The sequence below is a fragment of the Stegostoma tigrinum genome, chromosome 5 (assembly GCF_030684315.1).
Source record: "Stegostoma tigrinum isolate sSteTig4 chromosome 5, sSteTig4.hap1, whole genome shotgun sequence".
Taxonomy (NCBI): Eukaryota; Metazoa; Chordata; class Chondrichthyes; order Orectolobiformes; family Stegostomatidae; genus Stegostoma; species Stegostoma tigrinum.
The window spans coordinates 117911764-117924833 of record NC_081358.1 but is presented as its reverse complement, the minus strand read 5'-3'; the positions used below and the strand labels follow the sequence as shown (position 1 = coordinate 117924833).

The following is a 13070-nucleotide window of genomic DNA, read 5'->3' as shown; positions in this document are numbered from 1 at the left end:
AGATTCGCCAACTTTAGGTACATTTAAGTTGTCATTGGACAAGCATACGGACGTACATGGAATAGTGTAGGTTAGATGGGCTTGAGATCGGTATGACAGGTCGGCACAACATCGAGGGCCGAAGGGCCTGTACTGTGCTGTAATGTTCGATGTTCTTCTATGTTCTATGTATGTTCACTACTTGATTTTGGCTATTTGAAATGTTTCAATTTCATACTGTTCCCACCACCCCTCGATCCCGTGTATAACGGTCAGCCTGGTGTGATGAGCTGTTTGAGAGACAGATTCTAGTTAGTTTTGTGTCATTCTGGGTGTCCTCGATTAGTGCCAAGAAAGTATAATATTTGTTGAATTCATGTAAAAAGAAACTACTGCAGAAATAAACTAAACATTTAAATATCATAGGCAGTGGGCCCGGGCAGCATCTTGGTTGGGGTGCTGAAAATTTGTGCTCCAGAATTGGCTGAATCTCTAGCCAAACTGCTCCAGTGCAACTACAACACTGGCATTTCTCAACTATTTGTGGAAATTGCCTGTTCCTATAAAGCAGTACAAAAGTCCAACCAATTACTTCCCATTGCTGGACTTTAAATCATCAAAAGAGGGACATTGCTATTGTGATCAAGTGATATTTGTATCACCAAAAGGTCCATGTTGCTCCAGATCTCATGAATTTGATCCAAATATGAGAATGAGCTGATCTCCAGAGCTGAGTGTGATTTTCACATCATATTTGACTATGTCATATAAGGAGTTTTGATAAAATTGAAATAATTTGAAATTGGGATAAAATTCCCCTGTTTGGAGACTTTACCAGCACCAAAGAAGCCAAACATCTAGGCTGGAGGAGTTCCTGTGTTCAGTTCCATTCATATTTCTTCAGATACTAGAGCAGACCATTTCTGGAAGTGTGGCAAACCCAAGAGCTTGTAACACTGCCAAACAAAAGTCAGGCAATATTCACCTCCAAGAGATTCTAACCATCTTTCCTTGACATTGTCACCACTGAATTTTCCATCAACTTCTTGTGCTCATTGTCAACAAGAAATTGAACTGGACTTGCCACATAACTACTGTAGCGACAAGACCCAGTCAGAGACTGGAAATTCTGTGGCAGCTGGTTCACCAAAATCATCTACGAGGCATAAGTCAAGAATGTGATGGAATGCTTTCCACTTTCTTGGAAGTTATAGGACTAACAACAGTCTAAGTTTGATACTATCTGGCAAATAAAAATCTACTTAATTAGCACACTATCCGCTGCCTTTAATGTTCACTCTGTCTACCGCCAGTGCACTGTGACCATGGTACATATGTACCGTGTACATGATTCACTGCAACAATGTGCCAAAGCTCTTCCTCATCATGATGAGGGCAGCATGCTCAAGACAACAAGATCACCATCCTAGCTTGCAAATATATTACTCTTTCTACTTTACTGGATCAAAATCCTGTAATTCCTTGCCTAACAGCACTTTTGAGAGCACTTTCACCATACAGACTGCAGCAATTCAAAAAGACAGCTCACTACTACCTTGAGGCAATGCAGAATTGTTAATGAATGTTGGCATTTCTAATACCCGCAATATGTGAGTGATCTAAAATTAATTGATACTACAGCTGAATGGATAAGTAAACTTGATATTGCTCCTCTGCTCATACTTCAATAACTTGATATGGCATTTTTGTTAATTTCATTGATTGATTGACGAGATAATTTGCATTCATTACTTCAGGGGACAAAAGCTAAGGAGAGCTCCAAGAAAACTGATTCATCCACAAAACTGGTGAAAACTGAAACAGCAATGAAAACAAGGAAATCTATATCAGAAAGATTGGCCAGAAAAGGGTTAGTAAAACAAAATTGCAATAAGCACATTTCAAGAAATAGGGGTGGACCAGATGGCCCTTTTTTTTGAGCTTGCTCCACCATTCAATATGATCATGGTTGATCATTGTCCTTAAATTCACTTTTTCCTGCTCCCCATATCTCCTTGGTTCAATGAGAGACCAAATGTATGTCTACGTCAGCCTTAAATATATTTAACAGTTTATTATTCACAGTTCTTGGGTAAAGAATTTCATCAATTCTCAACCTGCTGACTGATGAAATTTTATTTCCATCTCATTCCAAAATTTTTGGCACCTTCTCCTAAAAGTCTGCTGTCATATTGTAGATTCTCTAGCTAGCAGGGAAAATTATCACTGTCTAGCCCAGTCCCTTAAATTGGTGAAGAACTGCTTGAGCAAGTTCTACTTTTTTTTTGTTCCCCCTGTTGACATGTTATGAACTTCTTGTTTGTTTCTTCGGTCAAAAGTATTACAATTTTGCCAAGTTACAATTGCTTGGGACATAAAAATGATCATGTGAGAGATTATATGTTGATGTTACAGCCATTCCTGATCTTGTCCTTTACCTGATGACACTTTCACACAGCCACTTCCCTTCTCCACACTGTCCTTTTGAGTTGAATTGAACTTCAGTGGTCTTATTAGAAATCTAATAAGCTTTTGCATTGCACATCATTGAAATAACTTGATTGGACCTGAAAACTTCATCCTACTTTCCCATTTGATTTTTTAAATTCTCCTTTTAAAGTAGGGTGGAAAACTAATAAGTAGAATGATTGCTGATAATGTTTGGGTTGATAGTCTGGAGGCCCTAGGCCTCAAGAATGCATGTTTCAATTTTGGTATCAAAAAGTACCTGGATCTTAATTTTGTTTCTGTTGGAATTTAGAGTGTTTTTAGGGAGTGGTGACTGAAGCATATAAGATTCCATAAGGCCATGACAAGGTGAAACAGAAACCTCTTTTGCAGGCTTGGGTTCACGGTCCGAAAAAGCAACTCCTCACTTTTTAAAACAGGGATTAAGCGAATCTTTTTCTCTCAAAATGTTAGACAATTTTTGAACTTTGCCTCGTAAAGCAATGGAAGCGGGTCATTGAGTGTTTTTAAGGTGTAAGTTGATTCTTCTTAAGCAAGAGAATGAAGGGTTGTCAGGTAGTGATGGAAATGTGGAATTTAAAAAGCAAACTGATCAGCCAGCGTCATATTGAATAACAGAGCAGGTTCAAGCAGCTAGTATGTCCAGTTCAAATGTATATTCTCAAATATTTTGTTAGAGCATACCAAGAGAAGCTGCTGCAGCCTTTGATTTTTCTCAATGATTGTCTGTTAACTTGACGTTCCTATGATTGATTGTAGCACTATGGCTGTTCCAGAGAAAATTATATTTGAGAAAAGACCCTTGAGTTTGTATCCCTATATATAGACAGTAATGGACATAGTCTTCGCCTGACCTGCATTGGGTAAGGATTATGCAAGGTGAAACTCTATCCATTTCAATCTCAACTGAGGAAGACAAGATAGATTGTGAATTTGATTGCAGCTTCTTTGCTTGCCTGTATATCTAATTTGTGAATATTGCAACTAATCCAGCTTGCAAATTGATATTTCAGCCAATCTAAAATTTAAGTTCGTTGTTTTCAGACAAGAACAGCCACCTTTCAAAGGTGTGTTTGCTCCTGAGGATCTGTACTCGTTTCCAGCAACACCTGTTGGAGAATCAAGCACGTTAAAGATTAATTTGCGCAATAGTTCATCTGTTGCACACATGGTGAGTTCCTTCTGCCCAGCAAGTTGAAACACTGTAAATATTACTGCCAATTTCTGATCATCCCTAAAAACGTTTATTAAAAACAGGATGATGACATAAAGCAGAAGGATCCTTGCTCACGAGGAACTACTCGAGTGTTTTGAGACATGCTGAGGGCTCAATGATTTACCAATTTCTTTTTATCATTGATTATTGCTTAATACCAGATGTTTAGAGATCAAATACTGAGGAACTTTTCCTGGATTTCCAAGTTTCTTTTCAACAAACCTGGGATGCACAACTGAAATAATTTGCTGAGATAATGGGAACTGCAGATGCTGGAGAATTCCAAGATAATAAAATGTGAGGCTGGATGAACACGGCAGGCCAAGCAGCATCTCAGGAGCACAAAAGCTGACGTTTCGGGCCTCTGATGAAGGGTCTAGGCCCGAAACGTCAGCTTTTGTGCTCCTGAGATGCTGCTTGGCCTGCCGTGTTCATCCAGCCTCACATTTTATTATCTTGAAATAATTTGCTTCCTGAATTGTTCCTGAAGTATGGGTTACAGAGAAAATGTATCTTCCTTTTTTAGGTTTAACTTCCAAAAATTGACAGTGAATCTGATCCTTTACTGGCCATAGTTTTTTTTAAAAGAACCTTTCCAAGTTTACAACTAAAATAGTTTGTATTTTCTATATCTGGCCCCTTACAGCAGACAAGATAATGTTGACATGCCCGGTCTCTCTGCTATTCTTTACTTTGTGCATAAGCTATTCTAGGTAGCTGGGTTTCCCTCAATATCATCTGCAAATCTGATTAATTTTGACTCCAGGAGAAGCTCTCTGCAAATTGCTAAACACAACATTTCAAAACTTAGACTGTTTGTTTCTCCTGCTTTGCTCCTTAAATTCCTCCTTTAGTTGCACCCATCATTCTTGCATCCAATTAGAAGTGTAAGAAACATGTGGATTTCCTTGTTAATAGGCATCAGCTACATTGTTCCCTTTCACTTCCACACTAAACCAAGCTCATCTTCCTCCAGTTTCTGTATCTTGACCACCTGACTGTGTAACTTGCCAACTACTGACTCAGCCCTATTCCATCAAAACTGTTACCACCCAGTTATTTTTCCCAGACCCCTGTGCTAACTTGCAATAAGTTCTGTGCTTTGTACACTCGTGTTCCAGTTTGGAAGTTTTCATCCCAGTGTATAAATCAATTTGTTTTCATGTCTCCATTTCTAAGCAACGTCAATCCTACAATATATTTCTCCAATTCTGGCTGCATCTTCCCCCACTTTCTTCACCTCAACATTGATAGCTGTGTATCAGGTATCCAGGTATGAAGCTATGGAATTTACTACTAAACTTTTTCCTCTTCTTCCTCTTTCTCTTCCTCGATTTTTGAGGCAAAAAAGATACAAGGAGCAAGCTTTCAGTCACCAATATGAATGTCATCACTTCCGGCTTGTATCAATTTTTGATTCCTTCCTTTGAGATTCCTTGAAGATTCTACAAGTTAAAGGCACTATCTAAAATGATAATTTGTTGCTGTTGTCTGAAGTTTTGCATTTGAGTCTGTGTTGAAGTTGTTGAACATATTTGTAAGGTCAACAAAGATAACTGATGCTGAACTGTTCATTTCAACTGTTTATCCATTATGGGAAGGGATGGGCATATCAATAGCGAGACGATAGAGTAATATTCTTGTCTTGTATAAAAGTTGTCCGAACTGCTTTTCTTTAATAATACAAAAGTAGCACACAAGAAGAGTTTACTTTTTTTAATCACATCGGAGGTAGCAGATGGAGCAACAATTTGTATCGATTATAGCACAATTTTAGGGTAGCAAACAAAACACAACATACCTCAAAGGAAGACTATGTTCTGTTGAGGTCAGTCATCTCATCTAAAGAACATAACTGCAAAATTTCCTCAGGACCCCGAGGTTCAACCATCTAAAACAGCTTTGTCTGAGACTGTCCTTCAGAGGAGGTAGGGGCAATGATGTTTGATTATACAGTGTCCAGCACCACTCACCACACTTCAGATATTGAACCAGTCAGCGTCCAAAAGCAGCTGGACCTAAATAACTGGCAGGCCTGGGCTGACAGTTGAAAGTGTCAATGACCATCTCCAACAAGAAAATCCAACTATTGTCTCTTGACTTTGACTGATGTTACCATCACTTAACATTACAGGGGTTACCATTGACCAGAAATTATTTCGACCAGCTATATAAATACAATGGCTAGAAGAGCAGGTCAGAGCCTGGGAGTTCTGCAATGAGTAACTCACTACGTGACTCCTTGAAAACCTGTTTGCTGTCTACAAGGCACAAGGAGTGCGCTAGAATACTCTCTCCTTGCCTGGATGAATGCCACTCCAACACTAAAGAAGCTTGATAGCAGGAAAAGCAGCATGCTCGAAATGCCACCCTGTCTGAGCTGTTCAGCATGCACTCCTTCCAGTGTTGTCGTACAGTGGCAGAAATGTATATGTACCACCGACAAGGTGCACTGCAACAACTCAAGACAGCACCTTCCAAACCAGTATAAGACAACAAAGGGTGGAGCTGGATGAACACAGCAGACAAGCAGCATCTCAGGAGCACAAAAGCTGACGTTTCGGGCTTAGACCCTTCATCAGAGAGGGGGATGGGGAGAGGGTTCTGGAATAAATAGGGAGAGAGGGGGAGGCAGACCGAAGATGGAGAGTAAAGAAGATAGGTGGAGAGGAGAATATCGGTGGGGAGGTAGGGAGGGGATAGGTCAGTCCAGGGAAGACTGACAGGTCAAGGAGGTGGGATGAGGTGGTAGGTAGGAAGGAAATGGAGGTGCGGCTTGAGGTGGGAGGAAGGGATGGGTGAGAGGAAGAACAGGTTATGGAAGCAGAGGCAGGCTGGGCTGGTTTTGGGATGCAGTGGGTGGAGGGGACGAGCTGGGCTGGTTTTGGGACGTGGAGGCGGAAGGGCAGATTTTGAAGCTGGTGAAGTCCACGTTGATACCATTGGGCTGCAGGGTTCCCAAGCGGAATATGAGTTGCTGTTCTTGCAACCTTCAGGTGGCATCATTGTGGTACTGCAGGAGGCCCATGATGGACATGTCATCTGAGGAATGGGAGGGGGAGTTAAAATGGTTCGCGACTGGGAGGTGCAGTTGTTTATTGCGAACCGAGCGGAGGTGTTGTGCAAAGCGGTCCCCAAGCCTCTGCTTGGTTTCCCCAATGTAGAGGAAGCCACGCCGGGTACAATGGATACAATATACCACATTGGCAGATGTGCAGGTGAACATCTGCTTGACATGGAAGGTCATCTTGGGGCCTGGGATGGTGGTGAGGGAGGTGGTGTGGGGGCAAGTGTAGCACTTCCTGCGGTTGCAGGGGAAGGTGCCGGGTGTGGTGTGGAGCGGACAAGGGAGTCACGGAGAGAGTGGTCTCTCTGGAAAGCAGACAAGGGTGGGGATGGAAAAATGTCGTGGGTGGTGGGGTCGGGTTGTAGTTGGCGGAAGTGTTGGAGGATGATACGGTGTATCCGGAGGTTGGTGGGGTGGTATGTGAGGATGAGGGGGATCCTCTTTGGGCGGTTGTGGCGGGGGCGGGGTGAGGGGGATGTGTTGCGGGAAATGCGGGGGACGCGGTCAAGGGTGTTCTCGACCGCTGCGTGGGGGAAAGTTGCGGTCCTTGAAGAACGTGGACATCTGGGATGTGCGGGAGTGGAATGCCTCATCCTTGGAGCAGATGCGGCGGCGTGGGAGGAATTGGGAATAGGGGATGGAATTTTTGCAGGTGGGTGGGAGGAGGTGTATTCTAGGTAGCTGTGGGAGTCGGTGGGCTTGATGTGGACATCAGTTTCTAGCTGGTTACCTGAGATGGAGACAGAAGTCCAGGAAGGTGAGGGATGTGCTGGAGATGGCCCAGGTGAACTGAAGGTTGGGGTGGAAAGTGTTGAAGTGGATGAACTGTTCGAGCTCCTCTGGGGAGCAAGAGGCAGTGCCGATACAGTCATCAATGTAACGGGGGATACACCTTCCAAACCAGTGCTGTCTGTAACTTGGAAAGGCAAGCAATAGGTCTGTATGGACACCATCAGCCAGTTACCCTCCTAACCCCATACCATCTGACTTGAAACTATTAGCGCTGTTCCTTTAAGTGGCTAAATGAAAATCCTGGAACTTCCTAACAACAGTCTGTATACCTGCAGAAGTTCAAGAAGACAGCTCATTGCTACCCTATCAAGGGCAATTTGGGATGTACAATAAATGTCTCGTCAATGATGGCTATATCCCATGAATGATTTATTTTAAAACCCACTGCACTTCACAGAAAAAAATTGAGTAACATTAGACACCAAGCTAATGATATATTGGATGATGAAAACACTGAAATGTTTTGAGCCAGTGTCAAATTTTGCATTGCATATCTTGGAATGCACACATGTTGCATAGATGTGCATTATATAGCAGAAGCCGCTGGTTAAATACAACTGCTAGTAGCTATTTCTAAGCCATTGACTGCTTTGAGAGCAAAGAACTTAATATCTGCATTTATGCGGTTGTGCATTGTTTTTGACTTGACCCAAGCACCACTACTAAATACAGTCTTGCAGTTTGCTATTAGTTGTAGACTTTAACTTGCTGAATGGGTTTAGCCATCATTATTTACAGAAACAGTGTCTAAACAAGAGCCGTCTGATTATGTGACAACTTTGTTTTCAAGTTCCTAGGCTTGTGTGTTGCTTGTTTTAAGGAGCTATAAATTTTACAAGGCTTGCTTAACAACTTAACATGCATAATCAGATGGGGAGCATATCTATGATTTTTTACTTTTGGTTTCCACGGAGACAAATAAATGGCCTGCAGTGGGGGGTTGGGAGTGGTGGCAGGTGCTGTACTGCTAAGCCAGCTATGTCACGGGGCCAATAATAGGATCGCAAGCTAATCCTTTTCGGACGTGGTTTCAAATTCCATGATAGATGGTGAAATTTTGAATTCAGTAAATAAAAGTCTGGCATTATAATTTGCCTAATGGCAACTAGTGTTCATTGTTTTTAAAAACCCATCTGGTTCACTATTGTCCTTTTTTTTAAAGAATGATATTGCCATCCTTAGCTGATTTGATATTTTGTTTTATTCAGACATGCAATGTGGGCCTCACTGGCTAGGCCAGCATTTATTGCCCAGGGAAGTTGCAAGCCAAATATTTGGTGCATCTAGAGTCCCTTATGGGACAAATCGGGTGAGGATGGCGGTTTCCTTCCCTAAAGGATGTTTTTCCTGACCACAGATTGATGTTTTCATAGTTGTCACTTGATTTTTTTTTGTATTTAATTCAAATTCCTCCATCTGCAGTGGCAGAATTTGAAAGTTATTCCCAGAACATTACCTGGTCTGTAGTATAATGGTCGATTTGATAATATCACTCGCCAACCCCTCCCTGATCTACATGTGGACCTGGACCCATAGAAATGTGATTGAGTCTTAACTGCTCTCTGAAATGGCAAGCCAATTAATTCAATCAAGCCACTGAGGTCTAAATGAAGGAATGGGACTGGACTGACCATGGAATTGGGCTCAGCAGCTGAAACAACATCAAACACCGACCTGTTGACCCTGCAAAGCCCTCTTGCCACCTTTTGGGAATTTGTAGCAAAACTGAAAGTGTTTTACAGACTAGTTGAACAACAGCCTGCTATAGCCATACTTATTTTATAGTCATCTGTCGCATGTGTCCTGTCCCATCAACAGAACAGACCTCTACGGGTGGTGGCACAATGTTACAGTTACAAAAATTTACACATTGGAGCCCTCAACATTGATTCTTGATCCTTTAAGATCTCATGGCATCAGGTTAGACATTGACAAGGAGACCTCCTGGCAAATGCCACCTCTTAAGTTGCTGCCACACTTGTGCACACTTTTCTCTTCCTTCCCTGCAGGCTAGCAGAGCACAGTTGCCGTCACCAGGCTGGCCAGGTTATTGCTGCTCGACTGGATCTGAGGCAAGTGTTGAGGAACCAACAAGATGGACAAGTCTCTAGATCTTGGCAAACCACCTGTCACATGTGAAATCCTTCCAAGACACTATCAGCAAGAGTGTCCACTGCCTAGTCCTGGTGAAGATTACACTCTGACTACACATTCAGGATAATCGTGTTGCATGGCACTACAACTATGCTAACTGGATCAGACTTTGAACAGATCTAGCAACTCAAAATTGACCATCTTTGAGGTGCTAAGGGCCTTCAGAATTCAACCGGTATCTGCAATCTCATGACCTAACACATTCCCCACTCTCATTTGTCCTCAAGTACATGTAAAAATGAGGTGCCAACCTACAGCACCAGACATCAACAGAATTAACATGCAACAGTCAAGTGACCTCACAACCCCCAATGGATCAGATGAAGCTCTTTAGTTCTGCTACATCCAGTCATGAATGGTGATAGACATACAAACAAGTTGCTAGAGGACAGGTTGAACAAATATCTCTAAGCTCAATGATGCGTTGGTTGAGTGCATCAGTGCAAAGTGATGGAAGATGTAATTGACAGTGCTGTCAAGTAGAAGTTGCAAGATAACCTGTTCACTGCTTCATTTTGCCTTCTACTCCTGCTTTCATCACAGCCGTAGTCCAAACATGGACAAAACGGCTGAATCCCAGATGGATGGTGAGTGACGGCCTTTCATTTTAAGGTTATGCATGACAGGATGACACCAGCAATATCCACCAAAACTGGAGTCAATGGGAATTGTGGGTGGGGGAGATTTCTGCTGATTGGACTCGTGCCCAGCACAGAGTAAGATAGTTATTGGTGGAACTCAATCATCTTAGCCCCAGGGCATCACTACGAGTCTTTCTGTGAGAGTGTCCTAGTCCCAGCCAGTTTCAGCTTCTTCACCAATGATCTGCCCTCGTCATAAGGCCAGAATTGAGAATGTTCACTGCACAATGTTTAGTTTGTGACTCCTCAATTACTGAAGCATATGCATCCGTCTGCAGCAGGACCTGGAAAACATCTGGGTTGGCTGATGAGTGGCGAGAAATGTTGTTGCCACAGCTGTCAGAAAATGATCATCTCCCAAAAAGAGAGTCTAGCATTGTTTCCCCACCACCACCCCAAAAAAAAATCAGTAGCATTACCGTTGTTGAATTATTTTCTTATCAACAACCTGGAAGATACAGTCAATCAAAAACTGAACTGGATCAACTATATATGTATTCTGGGTCAGTGGCTGGAAATTCTGCAGTGAATAGCTTGCCACTTAGCACTTGCCACCTGTCACCCAAATGCTGCCAATCACCGACAAAGCACAGACAAGAGTGTGATCAAAATACTTCTCATTTGCCTGTCAACTTCTGTTCCAACTTTACTGAAGAAGCTTCATGCAATCCAGGGTGAAGCAGCCCACTAAACTTGCACCCCGTACTCCAAGAAGCACTGCAGTAACCTTCCACACCATCTAGAAGGGTAAGGGCAGCAGATGCATGAGAACACTACCACCTGTAAGCTTCCCTCCAAGTCTGTCACTACCATACCTTGGAACCAGTGTGCCCCTATGCCCCAAATACTGCAACTGTTCAAGTAGGCACCTTGTCCAGGCCACTTTAGGATTGGACAATAAATACTGGCCTGCCCAGCTATGTCCATATTGCATGAAGGAATGAAGATAATAAAGTACAACAGTTTACTGTGTGGAATCCGTTTAAATCCAACATACTGGGAAGGATTTTTGTTTGATCAGTGGTCTTGAGCCAGTGACCTTGGTAGCCAAATCAGAACAGTTTTTAAGCCATGCATTTGAATTGCTTGTTTTGAGGCTGAGACATTTTCTCTGTCAGATCTTCTGACTTTGAGGACAAGTATCTTTGTATATAAATCATGATTTCTCATGTTGCTCATCTTTACATTTGTTCCATTTTAAATCGTAATGAGAAAACTGGCTGGAATTGATATACATGTGATGACAAGTGCCTATTATCCTTTTAAGGACACCCGTTTGAAAAACTGGAGAGATTGTGTTCATTATTGTTCCAGCATTACTTTTATTGTACTGTTCTACCTGGGGGAGTGTCATCAAACAGACAAGGGGTTCGGTATATAGTTCTTTGAAATTGATGTCATGGGTGGACAGGGTAGTGAAGAAGGCATTTGGTATACTTGTCTTCATTGAATACAGGAGTTGGGATGTCACGTTCCACCTGTATAAGACGTTAGTGAGGCCACTGTTGAAACATTGAATACAGTTCTGGTCGCGTTGTTATAGGAAAGGGTGCAGAAGAAAAGATTTAGAAGGACGTTATTGGGACTGGAATTTTGTTATAAGGAGAGGCTTGATAGGCTGGGACTTTTTTTCCTGCAGTGTAGGATGAGGACTGAATCATGAGGGGCATAGATAAAGTGAATATCAAAGGTCTTTTTCCCCTAGGATAGGGTCAGTGCGGGGTGAAGTTTTAAAAGGAACCGGAGGGCAACTTTTCCCCGCAGTTCGTTCCATATGTGCAGCATCCTCTCTGTGAAAGTTGTAGATGCAGGTACAGTTACAACATTTAAAAGACATTTGTATGGGTACATGAATAGGAAACTGAGGGATATGGGCCAAATGCAAGGAATTGGGACAAGTTAAAGTTTGGGAAACCTGTTTGGTGTGGATGAGTTGGACCAATGCATCTGTTTCCATGTTGTGTATGACTATATAATCTGTTTTGTTGAGGTAACAGATTTAATAATGAAACTTGGGTCGGTTTTTCTTTCCTTCCTTCTCCTTCACCAAAAACTGTTCAAGATACAGTATAATTCGTTCACTCTGCTATCCATATGGCAGGATTTGGTGGGGAATATAAACTAGCTTTCATTGGGAGGTATAGAGGGGAGTGGAAATAGTAAATTGACAGATTAAAAGAGAATGCAGCGAGAAATAGTGGCTGTGTAGAAAATAAATGATCTGAGATTAGGATGCAAGCAATTATTAAGTGGCAAATGATTACATTCATCGGCGAAAGGATAGAATAATTAGAAATCAAGTAACTGAAATCAGGAACTATACCTTGAGCTTCTATTATGAGAGAGCAAGGTCAATGTAAAGGACGGCAGATAACTGAGATGGCAAGCAACCTATTAAGAATAGTGTTTTGCTTTTAAAGTTGCCCTTTTATGCTTGAATGATAATGTGCAAGGGAAGAGGGTACAGCTATGGAGAATGGAACATCAGTTACAAGGACATTGTTCACTTCAAATTGCTTAAAGGAAGAGGAAGATAATGTGCCAGATGGAATCACTTTGAAGTTTCCAGAAAAACATTTCCCTTCTATCCCATCGTAATGAAAACAATATTTGTGCTTTATCGAAGGGCTGGGAAAATGTGGCAAATAGGGCTCTTGGTCATATTGAGCTATTGATTTGTTATCACATACCAAGATACAGTGAAAAGTGTTTAGCGTACTCTTCAGGCGTATCATATCATACAAGTGTGCCA

General features: G+C 42.0%; 1 protein-coding gene across 1 annotated transcript in view; it reads left to right on the top strand.

Moving 5' to 3' along the window:
* LOC125451748 (centrosomal protein of 192 kDa-like) overlaps positions 1-13070 on the top strand; it is a 214670-nt gene that overhangs the window by 191302 nt on the left and 10298 nt on the right. The window contains exons 55-56 of the mRNA XM_059646356.1: positions 1737-1849; positions 3493-3619. Of these exons, the coding sequence (XP_059502339.1) occupies positions 1737-1849; positions 3493-3619 (240 nt within the window). The remainder of the gene's footprint in view (positions 1-1736; positions 1850-3492; positions 3620-13070) is intronic.